The sequence below is a fragment of the Theobroma cacao genome, chromosome 9 (genome assembly GCF_053813885.1).
Source record: "Theobroma cacao isolate CCN51 chromosome 9, ASM5381388v1, whole genome shotgun sequence".
Taxonomy (NCBI): domain Eukaryota; kingdom Viridiplantae; phylum Streptophyta; class Magnoliopsida; order Malvales; family Malvaceae; genus Theobroma; species Theobroma cacao.
In genome coordinates, this window is record NC_142647.1 from 7,698,968 (window position 1) to 7,715,651 (window position 16,684).

The 16,684-nt window shown below is 33.8% G+C and overlaps 3 protein-coding genes across 3 annotated transcripts; 1 reads left to right on the plus strand and 2 right to left on the minus strand.

Annotated features, from left to right (window-relative positions):
* The first annotated feature begins 2,841 nt into the window (after nt 1–2,841).
* Nucleotides 2,842–6,793, plus strand: LOC18588854 (arogenate dehydrogenase 1, chloroplastic-like). The gene is made up of 3 exons (XM_018126419.2): nt 2,842–4,092; nt 4,656–5,631; nt 6,202–6,793. Exons 1-2 carry the CDS (start codon nt 3,002–3,004, stop codon nt 5,608–5,610), a joined length of 2,046 nt encoding a protein of 681 aa, XP_017981908.2. The 5' UTR covers nt 2,842–3,001; the 3' UTR covers nt 5,611–5,631; nt 6,202–6,793.
* Nucleotides 6,794–10,096: 3,303 nt separating this feature from the next.
* On the minus strand, nt 10,097–12,353 carry LOC18588855 (protein LATERAL BRANCHING OXIDOREDUCTASE 1-like). The gene is made up of 4 exons (XM_007013544.3): nt 11,775–12,353; nt 11,150–11,397; nt 10,673–11,000; nt 10,097–10,455 (listed from the first exon to the last, which is right to left on the minus strand). The coding sequence occupies exons 1-4, from the start codon at nt 12,021–12,023 to the stop codon at nt 10,219–10,221; spliced, it is 1,062 nt and encodes a 353-aa protein (XP_007013606.1). The 5' UTR covers nt 12,024–12,353; the 3' UTR covers nt 10,097–10,218.
* A 1,430-nt stretch (nt 12,354–13,783) lies between these two features.
* On the minus strand, nt 13,784–16,304 carry LOC108663172 (protein SRG1-like). The gene is made up of 4 exons (XM_018126608.2): nt 15,821–16,304; nt 15,372–15,619; nt 14,781–15,108; nt 13,784–14,315 (listed from the first exon to the last, which is right to left on the minus strand). The coding sequence occupies exons 1-4, from the start codon at nt 16,061–16,063 to the stop codon at nt 14,073–14,075; spliced, it is 1,062 nt and encodes a 353-aa protein (XP_017982097.2). The 5' UTR covers nt 16,064–16,304; the 3' UTR covers nt 13,784–14,072.
* Between the last annotated feature and the right edge of the window lie 380 nt (nt 16,305–16,684).

A 16,684-nucleotide genomic window follows, 5' to 3' on the forward strand; every position in this document is an offset into this window, starting at 1 on the left:
ATGCCCACAATGCCAACAAAATGATGAATCAGTTCTTCATATGTTACGGGACTGCCCAGTGGCAATTGTACTTTGGACCAGACTCTTACCACAGAATCTGCAAGGGAATTTTTATTCTTTTCCCTTGCTTGATTGGCTGTTACTTAATTTAAACACCCATGACGTGTTTGTTAATGATGTATCATGGAGTCTGATATTTGGAATTACTCGTTGGATGCTTTGGAAATGGAGAAATCTGTTTGTTTTTGAGAACAAGACTACTTCAACAGAAGGCAGGTTAATTATCATACAAAGCTGGTCTTTAGATCTTCACCTGGCGAATTTAAGCTCTAACCAAGAAGGTTACTGTTTTCCACGAAGGAAGGAGGAAATATCTGTTGGTTGGTCGCCTCCTATAACAGGTGGTATAGCACTAAACGTTGATGGTGCCTTCAAGAAATCCCAACGCAAAGCTGCAGCAGCAGGAGTTCTTAGGGATGAACATGGGAACTGGTTGTGTGGATTTTCCATGAAATTGGAAAAATGTTCAGCTTTTAGGGCCGAACTATGGGGTATTTTCAAGGGACTCTCATTGGCTTGGGAGTTAGGTTACAGAAATATTGATTTGCAGATTGATAATAGAGTAGCAGTACAATCGATTAGCTTGGCATCCCCACATCCTTGCTAGAATTCAGATTTAATTAAGGCAATCAAGGGTCTCCTCTTCAGACCTTGGAATGTTATTGCTAGAAATGTTTTTAGAGAAGGGAATAGAGCTGCAGATCATATGGCGAACAAGAGTTTTATGAATATAGAGAGATTTATAGTTTATGTTGAGCCTCCACAGGAGATTGAAACTATTTTGCTTCAAGATGTATGGGGTTACGTTTTTCACGTTCAATAAAAGTATTATTTGATTCCAAAAAAAAAAAAAAATAGTGGGGCAGGATATATACATAAAGAATTGTGAGCGATCTTTAATAGGATGTTTGGTCAGAGGAATAACTTATTCTTCAAAAAATTTCTCTCCATGTTTGGTATGTTTATAGATGAAGGAATAGTTATTCTCTCTCTATTTCTTTAAAAATTTTCTCTTTATTTTGCTAATTTGAATTCAATTCAAGTTAAAAACTAAATCAAATAAATTTTAAATTTTTGTATTGTTATAAATAAAAAAAAATATTTAATCTTTTTATATTATTTTATTTCAACATAATGTAACTTATTTATTTAAATTTAACTTTATGTATGAAATTTTTTTTATAGAAAAAGAATTTAAACTTAATTTTTTAAAAGAAGATAAATTAATATACATATTGTACAATCAAATAATCAAGTATAAAAATATTTATATATATTTTTTAACATCATAAATCTTTTATACTTAAATATTTGACTTATTAATAAGTATATATATCATCTACATAAAGATTTGTATTTTTCAAATATTTTTTTAATTTAATCTCTCAATATCTCAATTTTATTCAATTTAGTCCCTTTGACGTGGTATAAAATTTTTTTTAAAAATTATTTTTTCTACCACATCATCATATTAATGCCATGTGGGACTACCTTGTCATCAAGTTGGTGCCATGTGGCATGTCACATCATCATGTGAGTACCATGCCATTAAAATATATCATATCAACACTGACGTCATTTTTTTAATGGTAAAATTAGATGCTTTTAATAAGAGGGATTAAATTGAAGTAATTTTTAAAATCAAGTGACTAAATTACTTCGATTTTGAGTAGAGGAATTAAATTGAATAAAATATATGAGTATAGAGATTTGGTGAGCATTTCTACCATTTAATTATTGTTGAGTTTGGTAGGAAGAACAAAATAGACAAAGTAAGGAAGCAAAGATGATTTAACTAATTCTTAAAATAACCAAGATTATAAAAAATTAAAGAGTCAAAATAAAAAAATTTCAATGTTAAACGATAAAAGAAGATACATTGCAATTATTTGAATATAATAATAAGGAAAAATCAATATCCCCATTTACCCTTTTTTTTTCTATCAAATGTAGTGTAAGTGCATCACATATTGTAATTAAACAATTTTAAGACCTTATAGAAAAATTGAAGTTTACATGATTCATTAGAAGAAATTGTAATTGGACAATTAATTAGGAAGGATAAAAGGGCAGAAACAATCATATGATCATCATTTTTTTTTGAGTAAAATACACTAATCCTTCCACTTTTGATTATAATTATATATAAGTCTACTAATTTTTAAGATGAACATTTTATTCAAAAAAATATTTTCATTAGACGCATAAATCCTGTGTTAGTTAATTGTTAATATTTTCGTTAATTTAATAATGTGATAATATTTTTACAATAACTTTATCTTTTATTAATTTTAAAAATTATCACTACAATAAATTATATTTAAAAAAAAGAATTATATTTTTTTCTTTTTAAAACAAAACTTCTTTTCGCCAGTAACGTTGCAGACCTAGCTTGATCTAATGCTCTGTAAGAGAACCCAAGAAGATTTGGTAGTATTTAGCATTTCAAGATTAGATCTAGTTGTATAGTGACCAAACGGTGTCAGGAAGCAACGTTGATTAAAAAAAGAGTAGAAAAAAAAAGAAAAGTTTTTTAAATATTTTATATTCAAACGTTAACGTTTATACGATTAGGATGAAATGTTAATTTTAAAAATTAATAAATTAACAATAAAAAATTGAGTGATCTTTGTATTTTATTTTATTTTATGGCGAGAGATGGAATCTGCTGACTGCTACTCGTTTATCTGTTCTCCATTTTTTTTTTCTACACCAAATTGGAGTCATGTGGAACTGAAACCCCACATGTAACTTCCTTTCTCAAATATGTAGTGAGTATTCAAAGAGAGAAGAAAATAGGAAAAAAACAAAAACAGTTCACGAAAAGAAACCCCTAGCTCTTCATAGCCGTTATTGATGACCCTAAAGACCGAACCCTTCCACCGTCTGGCTGCTTATTGCCATTTTTGCTTCCATTACCAGAATCTCTGCAAAACTAAAAATGATTTCTCTTCCTTCTCTCCATCAATCTCTTTCAAAACCCTCTCTTTTCCTTCTTTCTTCTCCCTCCCCACTTTTCCTCCAATCTATCTTTTTGCTCCCAACATCAACAAAACCCATTTCCATCCATTCCTCCAAACCACTTCCCATCAAGTGTTGTTATTCCTCCACCACCACCTCCGCTGAACCCGCCCAAGACCATGTCCGACCCGTTTCTACCTTCAAGATAGCTATTATAGGCTTTGGCAACTACGGACAATTCCTAGCTAAAACTCTCGTCTCTCAAGGACACAAAGTTTTAGCCTACTCGAGATCCGACTATTCCCATGTCGCTAAAAGTTTGGGAGTTTCCTTCTTTATAAACCCCCACGACTTATGTGAACAACACCCACAAGTTATCCTCCTTTGTACTTCAATTATCTCGACCGAACAAGTGTTGAAATCTCTTCCTTTACAAAGACTGAAACGGTCCACATTGTTTGTCGACGTTTTATCCGTCAAAGAGTTCGCCAAGAATCTCCTCCTTGATTTCTTGCCCTCTGATTTCGACATCATTTGTTCCCATCCCATGTTCGGACCACAAAGTGCCAAACAAAGCTGGAAAGACCTCTTCTTTGTCTACGAAAAGGTTAGAATCGGAAACGAATCTTCCAGGGTTCAAAGATGTGAAGATTTTCTGGGAATATTTGAAAGTGAAGGCTGTAAAATGGTGGAAATGAGCTGTCAAGAGCACGACAAGTTTGCAGCGGGGTCACAGTTTATGACACACACGGTTGGGAGGGTGTTGGACATGTTGGGTTTGGAGTCAACGCCAATTAATACAAAGGGTTATGAGGCTTTGTTAGAATTGGTTGAGAATACTTGTAGGGATAGCTTTGATTTGTATTATGGCTTGTTTCTGTATAATAAGAGTGCTTTGGAGATGGTTGAGAGGTTGGATTTGGCTTTTGATGCTTTGAGGAATGAGCTTTTTGGGAGGTTGCATCATGTTGTGAGGAAACAGTTGTTTGAGAACGGAGAGCAGGGAAAGAGTCTGGAAGGAATTAGATACGAAAATGGTGCTGCTTTGGCTTCGAGCTCAAATGCTTTGAGGTAAGTTTGTAATGGATTGTATTATTCTGGTTTTAGTTCTTGCATTTTACTTTTTTATTTTCTTGAATTGTTGATTCAATTCAACTTACATGGCATGTGATCGTAGTTGTCCTTTTAGCTTTAAAAGACTTTGTTAAATGTTAAGATAATTATATAATTATCTTAACAGACTTAAGGCCTTCCATTTCAAATGAAGTTAAATAGGAAAAATTATCAAAATAAGAATTTAGACTCTTTCAAGGTTTTACTGGTCCGCATTTGTAGAATATTTTTAAAAGTAGAGAAAATTTCCCCCAATTTAGTTAATGTTTGGTGTGGAGCAAATTTGGCATTAGGAATACTTATCAAGATCATGGACGGAGTTGTTAGGAAAAATGAATTTCAATATTATTTTTCTTCCTTGACTTGTTTAATATCAGATTTAATTTGTAATCTTTGTGGAGTTTATCATTGATCTAGTATTAGCAGACCAGTAAAACTGCTTGGAAGAGCATAAGTGTGGAAAACTGTGCTGCAAAATCTGTTTTTGTAATATATTTGCAAACTTTTACTGGAACTTTCAGATCTCAAGATGCTATTGTACCATATGAATTTAAAGGAAAGATATCTGAAAGTGTTGATGATAGTTCAAAACTCAAGATTGCAATTGTTGGATTTGGAAACTTCGGTCAGTTCCTTGCCAAAACCCTGGCTTGCCAGGGCCACTCAGTTTTAGCTTATTCAAGAACTGATTATAGAGATGCAGCTCAGAAATTGGGGGCTTCTTTCTTCTCTGACGCTAATGACCTTTGTGAAGAACATCCCGAAGTTATTCTTCTGTGTACCTCGATTCTTTCGACTGAAAAAGTTCTCAAGTCATTGCCACTTCAGAGATTGAAGAGAAGTACTCTGTTTGTTGATGTGCTGTCTGTGAAAGAGTTCCCAAGGAATTTGTTTCTTCAACATTTACCATCAGATTTTGATATTCTATGCACGCATCCCATGTTTGGACCAGAAAGTGGTAAAAATGGTTGGAATTCTCTTCCTTTTCTTTTTGATAAGGTGAGGGTTGGAAGTGATGAAAGAAGAGTAGCTCGGTGTAATAAGTTCCTTGATATTTTTGCACGAGAAGGATGCCGAATGGTGGAGATGAGTTGTGCAGAACACGATCGGCATGCGGCAGGGTCACAGTTCATTACCCACACCATGGGCAGGGTTTTGGAGAAGTTAGAATTGGATTCTACGCCAATTAACACAAAAGGGTATGATACTTTGTTGAAGTTGGTGGAGAATACAGCTGGAGACAGCTTTGAACTTTATTATGGGCTGTTCATGTACAATGTGAATGCAATGGAACAGCTAGAGAGAATGGATTTTGCCTTTGAGTCATTGAAGAAGCAGCTCTTTGGTAGATTGCATGGTGTCCTTCGGAAGCAACTGTTTGGAAATTCAGAGAACTTTGAAGTTTTGAGGGAGAAATCTGTTGAGGGAAATGGTGCTGCACTTTCATCTTCTCCAGAGAGTGTTAAAATCAGTTAGCCCTATATTCTCGTCTTACATGTAAGTTGTATGGCTAATTCTTTCTTTATCTTATTATAGGTTGCTACTATTTTTTGGGTCATTTTTAATAGTTATTTAATTGTCTAAAGCTCAAAATGCTTTTCAAGCCAAAAATTTTAAAATCAAGGCTTTCAAGTTGACTCGTAAAGATGGTGCTTTGCTGGAGGGTATGGTAGTTTTGCTCCTGGCAACTGTTAGGGCTTGCAACTAATTTCTTTTCATATACATGTTCTGCTTCATGTATAACTTTGTCTGCTAGACTCAATTGCTTTATTTGGTTTGATAATTCATGGATCTTTACCAGGACACAAATATGTTATGCAATGCAATCATATTCGTTTCATCTCAGCTAAAATCTGTTTTGCTAAACAATAAATTTTGCCCCATTAACTTTACCTCTCTCTCTCTCTCTCTCTCTCTCTTTCCCCTTTCAAATAGTATAATTGTGATTGATATTGTATATATACATATGTTTCTTGTATGCATGTGTATTTGTGAATTTTTTTTATTATTTATTGATCAGTGTATCACTCTGATACTGATTTGGCATTGTTACCGACTCTTGTGAAGGATTTCACATTTTTTTGTTTACATCATGGTGACTGGGTCTCCCATGGCTCACTGGAATCAGCAGTGAAGAAGACCTTATTGGTGGTGTGCCAACCTCGTGCTTATCGTCATAGCTGCAAAAGTAAATTCTTTTTGTAAGTTTTTTACATACCGTGGGAACCAAATGATGCCAAGCTGAAGTTCAATTTCTGAATAAATTATATGGAAAGTGTAGACGGTAGACTAACAAAGAGCAATCAGCACTGAGATGGGCACGGGTCCTAGTCATAAGAAAGAAATGTTGATGATCTGATTTCAGCTGAGTTATGGCCCTGGAAATGTGATGCTTCACTCCAAGTTTTGTCAAATTTATTTAATTACCATATCCTGAGTTGTTCCTACGGTTTTCTTATATCATGCCATGTTGGAGGATGTTGTAATATTTTTTGTTCATTTATTCTTTGGAAGAGGGAAGGGCGATTGTTGTGTCATTTATTTTCTGTAGCAATTGTGGTACTCCATTTTGTTGATGGGAGGAGCCCCACCGAATAATTGTCCCCATCTCATTGTGGTGATTATCATGAATAAAAGAAAATGCATTGATTCATTATTAGTACTTTAATCTCCTTTCTGCTTTTCAATTATAATAGTTATGCAATGGATTGTTTCTCTGCAAAGATCTTATTCTTGGCCTATAAGTACATACAGTCGACGCTGCAGTCAATATAGTAAAAAATGAACTAACATGACAAATCTCCATATAAAATTTAAACATAGCTAATAGCCTTTTTTGTCGTTCAGCATCTCTTCTCAAATACAAACGAACCATAACTGTAAAAAATAAATATTTTAATCTATTTTATTATGTACAAAAAATATTAAAGTCATATAATAACAAAAAAAGTAAGTGACATCTAGAGCACATTTCAACCCCATAAGTAAGCCATATGGTAAAATTGTGAAAGGTGGTGCGGCTGGGTTAGAGAGCCAAACAGGAAAAAAGAAAGGTGGTTGGTTCTGGTAGTTTAGTTTAGTGTATAATGTTCTATTTTTAGTAAATTTAGAAAAATTTAAAATTATTTAACTTAAGTAACGTTTAGGGTAATTAAGCAATTAATAGAATGATTAAATTTAGATTAAATAAAAATTAGTTAATTTAATTAAGGTTGTACAAGGGTAATTAAAGAATTTTACTAATCCAATTAATGAAAAAATGTTTTAATTTGTTATCTAGCAATGAATTAAATATTTAAAGTAATTAAGGATTTAATGAGTTAATTAAATAATTTAGTTAATTAAGTAATGGAACGTGCTACTATATAATTAAGTAAATAAGAAATTAATTAAATGAGTAATATGATGCATAATAATATATTTCATTTAAAGTAGGGTTTAGGGCTTGGAGAATTAATTAAATAATTTAAGTAAATAAAAATAATCATGTATTAGTAATTAATCAATAAATTAAATTAATAAATTGGGAAAATTTTAAAATTATTTAACTTAAGTAAGGTTGAGGGTAATTAAGCAATTAATTGAATGATTAAATTTAGATTAAATAAAAATTAGTTAATTTAATTAAGATTGTATTAGGGTAATAAAAAGAATTTGACTAATCAAATTAATGAATACGTGTTTTAATTTGTTATCTAGCAATGAATTAAATATTTAAAATAATTAAGGTTTTAATGAGTTAATAAAATAATTTAGTTAATTAAGTAATGGAACCTATTATTATATAATTAAGTAAATAAGAAATTAATTAAATGAGTAATATGATGCATAATATTATATTTCATTTAAATTAAGGTTTAGGGAATTAATTAAATAATTAATTAAAATTATCTTTCCTTCAAATTGAAATGTCAAAATGTTTTAAGTAAAATATATGAAGTTTAGAGACTTTTTAAGTGAATCTACTTCAAATTTAATGTAAAAAAGCTTATTTTTTCCTTTTTTGTTAAATTAGAAAAATATTTTTCATTCCAAGATATATTAAAAATTGAACAATAGACACTAACATAATAAGTATTAGTATGCAGTAGTGCTATATAGTATCATAAAGTATGAGAAATCAATATATATTATATATATATATATATTATAGTATTATCTCTTAAGAGGCCATTGTAAATGTGATTTGACTGTGAGCAAAGAGGTTGTCCACACAAGTCATAATGAAGCTCATACATTTTGTAAATTTATTTGCTTTTGCATAGAAAAAGTTTAAATTCAAGGAGAGCATTTGTATTTTAACAAGAGTTTCTTATAGTAAAATTCCAAAATAAAATAGGAAAGTGCTAACCACTAATTTTAGGTTTGTTAATTTATTGGTAGCAGTTTCTTTGTACTAAACACCACCTTATACTTATGAGATGGGAAAAAAAATCTTTTCATGCACAGCATTTTATCCTTGCCTCTCCCATCATACATATATTATCCTTCCATAATTTTTCTTGATATGTATGATTTGGATTTACATAATATATAGAAGGTGATCATTTCTTATCTTATAAATCTCATACATTATTAAAAAAAAATTGATCTTGAATTCTTTAGGTTGAAGCCTCAGATTTTTAACTGCTATAGTGTTTTTCTTTTGAGATTTATTTACCCCTTCACATGTTAAGAAAGAACCAAAAAAGACATCACTAGCTTCTTGGTTTTGTTTATATATATTATAGTAGTCCGAAAGGTTTTGTTTGCTTTTCTTACATGTCCTGTTTTCCTGAAGTTTTTTTATAGATTCCTAGTTTGGGTCATTTGTAGGCTTTTGATGTCTTTTGATTGCATTTTCTTGTGAATTGAGAACTTAAATGTTGTGTGGTGTTTTGTTTCTCAAGGCTTTGACCATGGCTATTTTTTGTAAGCCGATCTTCTGACAATTTTTTGACTGAAAATCTCTCAGTTGAGTATTGCTTCTTTTATGTTTGGTTGCCGGAAGGATTTGAAGAACAGATGGAAGGGATGAGTTTGATTATAAAGGAATGAACACCTCAATCATAAATCACAGCAAACTCAAAATATTTTCACAATAAACACTAACTTTGAAAACCGATGTAACAAACTAAGCATAATCACAGCAAACCCCAAATATTTTCATAGCAAACCCAAATCACAACCAGCATAATAAGAACACTTTCAATAGAAAACAATAGCATAATAAGCAAGTACCTGGACTATGGAAGAAAGTAACGTTGCTAGAAAATTTGATGAGAGAGGCGGTGGTATTGCCAGAACCCAAACAGTGGAAGAGCGGCGAAGAAAAAGAGGGGAAGAGCAGCTGAGAAAAAGAGGGAAAGAGTGATTAAGAGAAGAGGGAAAGGAGGATGAGAGAGAAAAAAATTCTTTTATATAGATCAAGTTGTAATTTTGTAAATGTATTTTAATTATTAAACATTTCAAAGCTATTTCATGATTCATGGAATAGATAAAATCAGGAGGAGAGTCAGGAATACTAAAAGTAGACTTTTCCCTCATTTTAAAATATACATATTACTAAAGAATTCCTATTTCTCATTCCACTTTTAAACCAAATAAGTTTACAAACTATGACTGAAAATAGAGGGGGAATAGCTATGCTATTCCTCATACCAATCGTGCAGTTAGAACCTTGAGATATCTGGTCTTAAACATCATTGTGTTTAGGTCTGTTAAAGTCAGTTATGCTCTTCTCTTTGTTCAACAAAGTTAGCTGTGCTAACGAACGACACAGTGTCTTAACCATTGCCGTGGGCTTAAAGCATTCAAATGGGCTATTGCATGGTGCAACTTCAAGAACTTGTCCCAAATTAAAATGACTATTTTTTCAAAAAAAAAACAAACTGTACAGACATAGGGTTTGAAGTTCCTTTTCCAGGCAAATTAGGCATAATCAACATTATACACAAAGAGTAAATTAAGAAAATTTAAGAAATTAATATCAGAAGCTAAAGTTGTTTATTTCCTTAAAGTTTAACTGATAACTGGGTTCAATTCTGAATGCTTTGGGTGCCACTTCTGAGTACAACCCAAAAAAATAAAAAATTGTCAAGAACATCAAAGTAGTGCTGCTTCTATAGGTCTCCTTCCTTTCTGGTAATATTGGAAGTAGATACTGACATAATCTTTAACTTTCTTGTATGATCTAGGCCTTGCCTCAGTAATGAGCTCGTCCACTGGTTCAATCTCTTGATCTGGATGTGGAATGCAGAAAACAGCCAGAGTAATCCTCTCTCGTTCTGAGTTTGTCACAACTCTGTGTAATGGGCTCTTGAATATCCCATTACTCATTATCTATTGAAAGTAACATGTCAATTACTGTCATCTATTCTTGATTTATAGTAGCAAATTTATATATGCAACAGAAAATGATTTATCTTTTTAACAGAGAACTTCTAAAAGTTTTATCAAGTAATGTTAAAAGTTTTAGCTTGATAAATCAGCCAAGTGGTACTAATCGGTCTACTCGAATAGAAAAGCTTATTAATTATGAGATCATCGGGGTCATTACCTCGACTTGATCACCTACATTGATCAGAAGGGCTTGAGGAATGATTGGAACGCTAACCCATTGATCATCTTTCAGGATTTGAAGACCTTCCACTTCTTTGTCTTGCAATAGCATGGTGATTGCTGATCCATCTGCATGAGGTTTGACCCCAAGAACTAGATCAGGCCTTGGACATATAGGATACAAGTTGAATCTTGCTTGCAGAGTTGCTTGGTCTCCATATTGGTGCAAGAAGCAGTTCTCCTCCAAGTTCAGTGATCTTGCCATTGCCTTTAAGAGGACTTCAGCGACTACTTGTAATTTCATCGAATATTCATGTAAAATTCCCCTGTAAAAGGTATGAGAAATATGACTAAGTTGTGTAACTTCTAGAATTCATTCTTGTTGTTTATTTTCTTGTCGTATTGGCAGCAAAAGTGGTGTGTAACTTTTGGAAGTTTTGGGTTACTGGGACATAATGGGCAAGAACGAGAATACCTAAAAGCTTCAGGATTTTCAGGCCAAAATTTGAGCGTTCGTTTATCTTCTGGGCTCAGTATAAGATACAATCGATCAGTCCAATCGAGTGTTTGATGCTCAGACAGAATCATGTCATTCCCGTACCCTTCAGTGCTGCCAATTTCTCTGGAGTATTTCTTCTTTTCTTCCATTGGAAGAGCAAAGAATTGCCGAGCAACTTCTCGCAATTCGTCCAGAAATGCACTTGTAATTCCATTATTGATTGCCTGAAACTCGTAAAATAATTCTCAGAATTGAAGTTAAAAGAGATTGAAATTGCTAACTAATTTTTGTCATTACTCCTGTACTCTGAGAGTGCTTAATGGCTGATGCTATAAGATACTTGATGATCCAATTTTAAAAGACGCCTTAACCAGCTCAAATCAGATGCTTAATCCTACTGATTCTCTCAATGCTTTATGTTCATGTAAAAGTCATAAATAAACTTTGACTGATGAGTAGTTGAATTCCCAAGGAATTGAGATACTTTTAGATTTGTATGTTTACGCACTGAAAGTTAAACTACAGTAAAATCGACTATGTTCTGTAATTTCATGGAGTTTTTAACAGGTAATTTTCTACAGAAAAGTGCAAAAAAGCCGACCTGGATGCAACCACAGGAGCTGAGAGCTGATCTAAGCTTCTCTAGTTCTTCTCCTCCGGCAGTTGAAGATGCAAGGAGACCAAAATCGATAGTCGGTACGTCCAACACGGGAAAAGAATCATCTAGGACTCCACCATTATCGCCTTTACAGATGTATCTTTCCGGGACTTCGTTCCTGTTGGTAGCCGCCAGTTCCTGCACAGTTTTGGCTTGTGGTTGAAGCTCAACAGGAGGAGGAGGTTCAGCCATATTGCCTCAGAAAGTAACTGGGAATGGAACACACTTTTCAGGTTGAGTTGCTGTGATGATGATAGTGCTACCTAGAGGGGGTTTTGTCTTAAGGCCTGAGGAATTTTCTAGTTCAAGCCGTCTGGAGCTTGCAGTTATATCCACTAGTTAATAAGCCAAGGCTAGAATTATGAGCCTCTAGACCAAATACACAAAAAGGGGTAAACACTTCCCTTCCTGGTGAAGGGACACACGTTGACCAAACTAATAGCCCCTTTCAAGTTGTTCTGTGTTTTCTATCTTCATTTTCTTCTTCTTTAAAGAAATTCTTTGCTTTTTTAGTTTTCTGCCTGTCGTCATTCAAGACTCTGTCCACTGCTTTTTAAGTTATTTTGTTAGTAAGGCTTTTCGAAACCTCAAAGTATTGGAAGCTGGCTTTTCTCCGTTAGCTTTGACAACTCCAATTGCAGGGGAAAAAGAATTGTAATCCAAATTGATGGTCCCTATTTACATCAACGTTGAAGGAGCCAACCATTGGACAGAACCATGAAAAATAGCGAGTCAACTCGCTTCTTTTTTTGAAAATTTTTATAATTATTCTAGTATTAAACAGGGAGGTGGGTTGGAGATATCATAAACTATCATATTTTAAGCTGTGACAACTGGTGAAGGTGCTGCCTTTGTTGACAGACAACCGTGTATTTTTTTATAATTCAGTCTTGCCCAACCTGGCAGTTTGACAGTGTAAAAAGCAGTATTCAACTATGCAATCAGGACAAGTTGGTATTTAGGAAACCAACATTGCATCTTAAAAGTTCAGAAAGATCTGGGGGAGAGTGACAACTATATTCAGTTGGTCACTGTTAAGTTGGGTTAGGAAGGATTTAACCTTGAGTTGCTACATTTGGGCACTTTCCTGGGTTGCAACTCCGATGAATCCTCATTCATTCAGCCGGAAAGAGTGGAAGAAAATAAGAGAATATATGGTATTTCTTGGTTTCTATATTATTTAGAAGATGATCCAGTGCCTTATTTTCACCATCACAAAGAGGAAGAACAAGCAATAAACATCAACAAAACACATGCTTTGTTAATAGAGAAGAGTCTCAAAACCCAGTTATTGGAGCAAACAAGTCGAAATGATTATGGCGTTCTATATTCTGACAGTGTCAAGTGCTATTTTTCAACTTCCAAAGCAGCACTCAAATCTCAATGCCCTGTGCAATTGTAGCTTTTTCATCTATCACATTTTCAGCTGGATCTATATCCACCTCTGGATCTGAAAACTAGAACAATGTGCTTTTATCTCTTTGAATTTGCCACCATCCTGAACAGTAAGCCCTTAAAAATTCCATTGACTCCTTAACTCATATGATTTGATATCAACTTCGATGTTTCAGTACCAATGCCCAAACCAAAAGACTGTTCTAATCCTGATTTAAATTTGGATCATAAAATTTATTTAGTAAGATTCTCATATTTTCCCCTATTCATTCATTCATTCTGTTACAACATCCTAGTGCTGGTGACAAGGTAAAAAGATTTGTTTTTTGACAGAATTCTATCCTGACAATAAAATTGACTAACATGCATATTATGTGACCATTTCATGGTAATTTATGACATTTCCGGCATTGGTAAGAAGAGTCGATTTTAAGTTTCATATGAATTCTTAGTACTTTTAATCTGCTGCAGAGAAACTGATATCAAGTTCTATGAATGAAAGCTTGCTCCCACATTTAGACTAATCACATATTTTCGTCAATTATAACAGTACAGAGTGAGAAATAATTTTGCTAAACTTCATGCTTCAATATGCTTAAATTCTCAATACATCATAGTCTCAATTTATAGCTGCAATTATAATTCTTTCCCTTCCAGCTTCTGGATAATCACGTAAAGCACTAGTGAAAAATAAATAGCCTTAATGAAGTTACCTTCTAAGCATCACAAAAATAACCTAACACTTGTTCTTACTTTCTTGCTGATGAAGGACTCTGCTACGCATGCATCAGAATCTGCTTCCACAAAAGAGCCATAATCCTTACATGATGAGTTGATCACATACTCTTATGCATGAAATTTTACTTCCTCAAGAGCTACTTTGCCATTCTGAAAGCACTCATAGTTGAAAGAAGCATAATTTTTCACATTTCTATATAACCTTGGCCTGTTATCATCTATCAAGCCTTCGACGGGTCCTATCTCCTTATCTGGCTCTGCCTCATTAAACATTGCCACAGATATCCTCAACTTGTCTGTGTTTGTCACCACCCTGTGCATTGGGCTCTTGAAGATTCCATTACTCAATATCTGCAGCAAATTAATGTAAATCAAACAAATTATGCACTGCTTTTCTCTTTGCAGGTGACTTCTATACTGTAGAATTATTAGATGCAATTATGATGGATGTTATAATTTCTATTTCTTCTGTTTCATTTTCTTGGCGGTCAATGCCATGGTTTCTGTTAAGAAATCTTACTAATTTCCAAGAACTTAAAAGTTAGATTACAGTAACTTTACCTCGTGTTTGGTTTATTAGGAGTGAAATAAATAGGAGTTACGCAAAGCCTCAAACAGTCTGTTATAGTATTCTCAATTGCCACAATATAAATGCCATGTTTTGTAGATGAGTAGTAAGAAAAGGGTAAAAGGTACAAAGTAAAAGACCAGCAACATGTTTGTCAGAGGGAATGTGTTATCTTCAGAGACAACAGCGTTCAAAATTCTGAATGCTAAATAGTAATTTAAAATCATACCTCCAAGTTTAAGACATACCTGCATTTGATCACCAAGATTGACAACAAGAGCATGAGGAATGACAGGAACTGTGCTCCATCTGTCATCTTCGACAATTTGAAGACCTTCCACTTCTTCATCTTGCAAAAGGACTGTCACGCCTGATCTATCAGAATGAGGCTTGACCCCAAGAACCTTGTCTGGTCTTGAACAAGGTGGATAGAAGTTAAACCTGATTTGCATTACTGGATTGTCTCCAAACTGGTCCGAGAAGCTATTCTCTTCTAAGTTCAGTGATTTCGCCATCGCCTGAAAGAGAAGATCCATCATGTGCTTTACCTTGATGGAATATTCATGCAAGACCTCTCTGTAAGAATTCAACTCCTAGTTCAAGTTCTTCAAGAAAATGCAACTTCTCACAAAACACAAACCATTAGATTGCAACTACATCAGAAGTAAAGTTGGTTCAAACATGATAGTTTATTTACTTTGTTGAAGGGTAGCATTTTTTATTATTGCTTTTCTATTAGGAGCAATTTGAGCCCTAAGTGCACAATTTTATCCCAAAAAATTCATTTTCTTTTGTTAATTAACAAATATTTGAGAAACATAGCAAAAAAAAAATTATACCTGAAATTATTTGGGTTTTCTGGCCAGAGATCGAGCTTTCTTTGATGTTCAGGAAATACCCTTAGAAACAAGCGACTGTTCCAGTCAAGAACTTGCTTTTCTGAGACTATCAGATCATGGCCATAACCCTGAACCTCATTAACTGCTCTGGAGTACTTCTGCTTCTCTTCCTGTGGAAGTCCAAAAAATTGTTTTGCAACTTCACGGACCTTGTCAATAAATGAATTGGAAATCCCATGGCCAATAGCCTGGCGCACAACACAATTTCAAGAGAAAATATGAATTCGTTAAGTTTCATGAGAGTCAATGGAAATACCTAAGCAAATTTGAGGGTTTACCATTCATGGAAGAGAAGGCGAGGAAAGGGAAGAATACGAAAATGAATACTATATCCTTTATCTAAAACATAACAATGCAATTTCCATGGACTTTTCAAGAGAATACAGAACCTGGAAACAACCACCAGAGCTGAGAGCCTGTCTTAGTTTTTCCAGTTCATCTTTTGAGGAGAGCAGTAGACTAATGTCAATGACCGGAACTGAAATTGATGCAGAAAGATCGGAATAATCTGTGTGTGTGAAACTGCTGTCTTTTACATAAAATTCTGGGGGAGGCTCATCACCGTTCATGGACATCTCTTGAATACTCCTGGACAATGAAACCCCATCAGAAGCAAGCGGCATGCCGGCCATGTTTGATGTCAAGCAATGAGGATGCTTTGCAGCTTGAGAACTAGTACGACATACAAAAGAGTTTTGTCCTGTTGTGGTTTGGACTGCTGTCCTTGAATATATAACAAGATGACGAGAAATTAAATTGCATTGTTATCATTTACTGATGTGGGATCATGCATGGTTTCCTCTTGAAGAAAAAGATTAATCCAGGTGATTGATTCAAGGTTTTGGAATAATAGCCTGTTGGTTTGGCCGTCCTTTTAGCTTGAGTAGTGTAGCAAAAGGCTTGTGATGATGGAGCAAGAGGGATTAGAGGAAAGGAACTTGTCGCCATTGCTTGTGCTACACAACTCATCAAATAGTTTACTAGTTGCGAGATTGTTCAAATAAGGGATCATCTTGTAAAATTGATGGCTTCTTTGTCCAACCTCTTATGGTGAGAAACAGAAAAATTTTGTCAATATAATTTCTTTTGGTTACAAGCGGACTGCACAATGAGGTAGTCCTTCGATTCTATAAATCCAGTCTCATTCTTAATTCAAGATTCAAACTAAGAGAGTTTTAAGCTTTAAACATTAAAGTATATCCTCAAAGATGTAAATATAATTGCCTTGCAATTTTTTTTAAATGAACAAAAAT

What these genes read in the sequence shown, in the direction of transcription:
- LOC18588854 (XM_018126419.2), top strand. Translation starts at nt 3,002, where the DNA reads ATGATTTCTCTTCCTTCTCTCCATCAATCTCTTTCAAAACCCTCTCTT. An exon ending in TCGAGCTCAAATGCTTTGAG is followed by an intron (nt 4,093 to 4,655) that starts GTAAGTTTGTAA and finishes TGGAACTTTCAG; the next exon opens with ATCTCAAGATGCTATTGTAC.
- LOC18588855 (XM_007013544.3), bottom strand. Translation starts at nt 12,023, where the DNA reads ATGGCTGAACCTCCTCCTCCTGTTGAGCTTCAACCACAAGCCAAAACT. An exon ending in GCTCCTGTGGTTGCATCCAG is followed by an intron (nt 11,398 to 11,774) that starts GTCGGCTTTTTT and finishes TACGAGTTTCAG; the next exon opens with GCAATCAATAATGGAATTAC. An exon ending in GAAAATCCTGAAGCTTTTAG is followed by an intron (nt 11,001 to 11,149) that starts GTATTCTCGTTC and finishes TACCTTTTACAG; the next exon opens with GGGAATTTTACATGAATATT.
- LOC108663172 (XM_018126608.2), bottom strand. Translation starts at nt 16,063, where the DNA reads ATGGCCGGCATGCCGCTTGCTTCTGATGGGGTTTCATTGTCCAGGAGT. An exon ending in GAAAACCCAAATAATTTCAG is followed by an intron (nt 15,109 to 15,371) that starts GTATAATTTTTT and finishes GAATTCTTACAG; the next exon opens with AGAGGTCTTGCATGAATATT. An exon ending in ATCTTGGTGATCAAATGCAG is followed by an intron (nt 14,316 to 14,780) that starts GTATGTCTTAAA and finishes AATTTGCTGCAG; the next exon opens with ATATTGAGTAATGGAATCTT.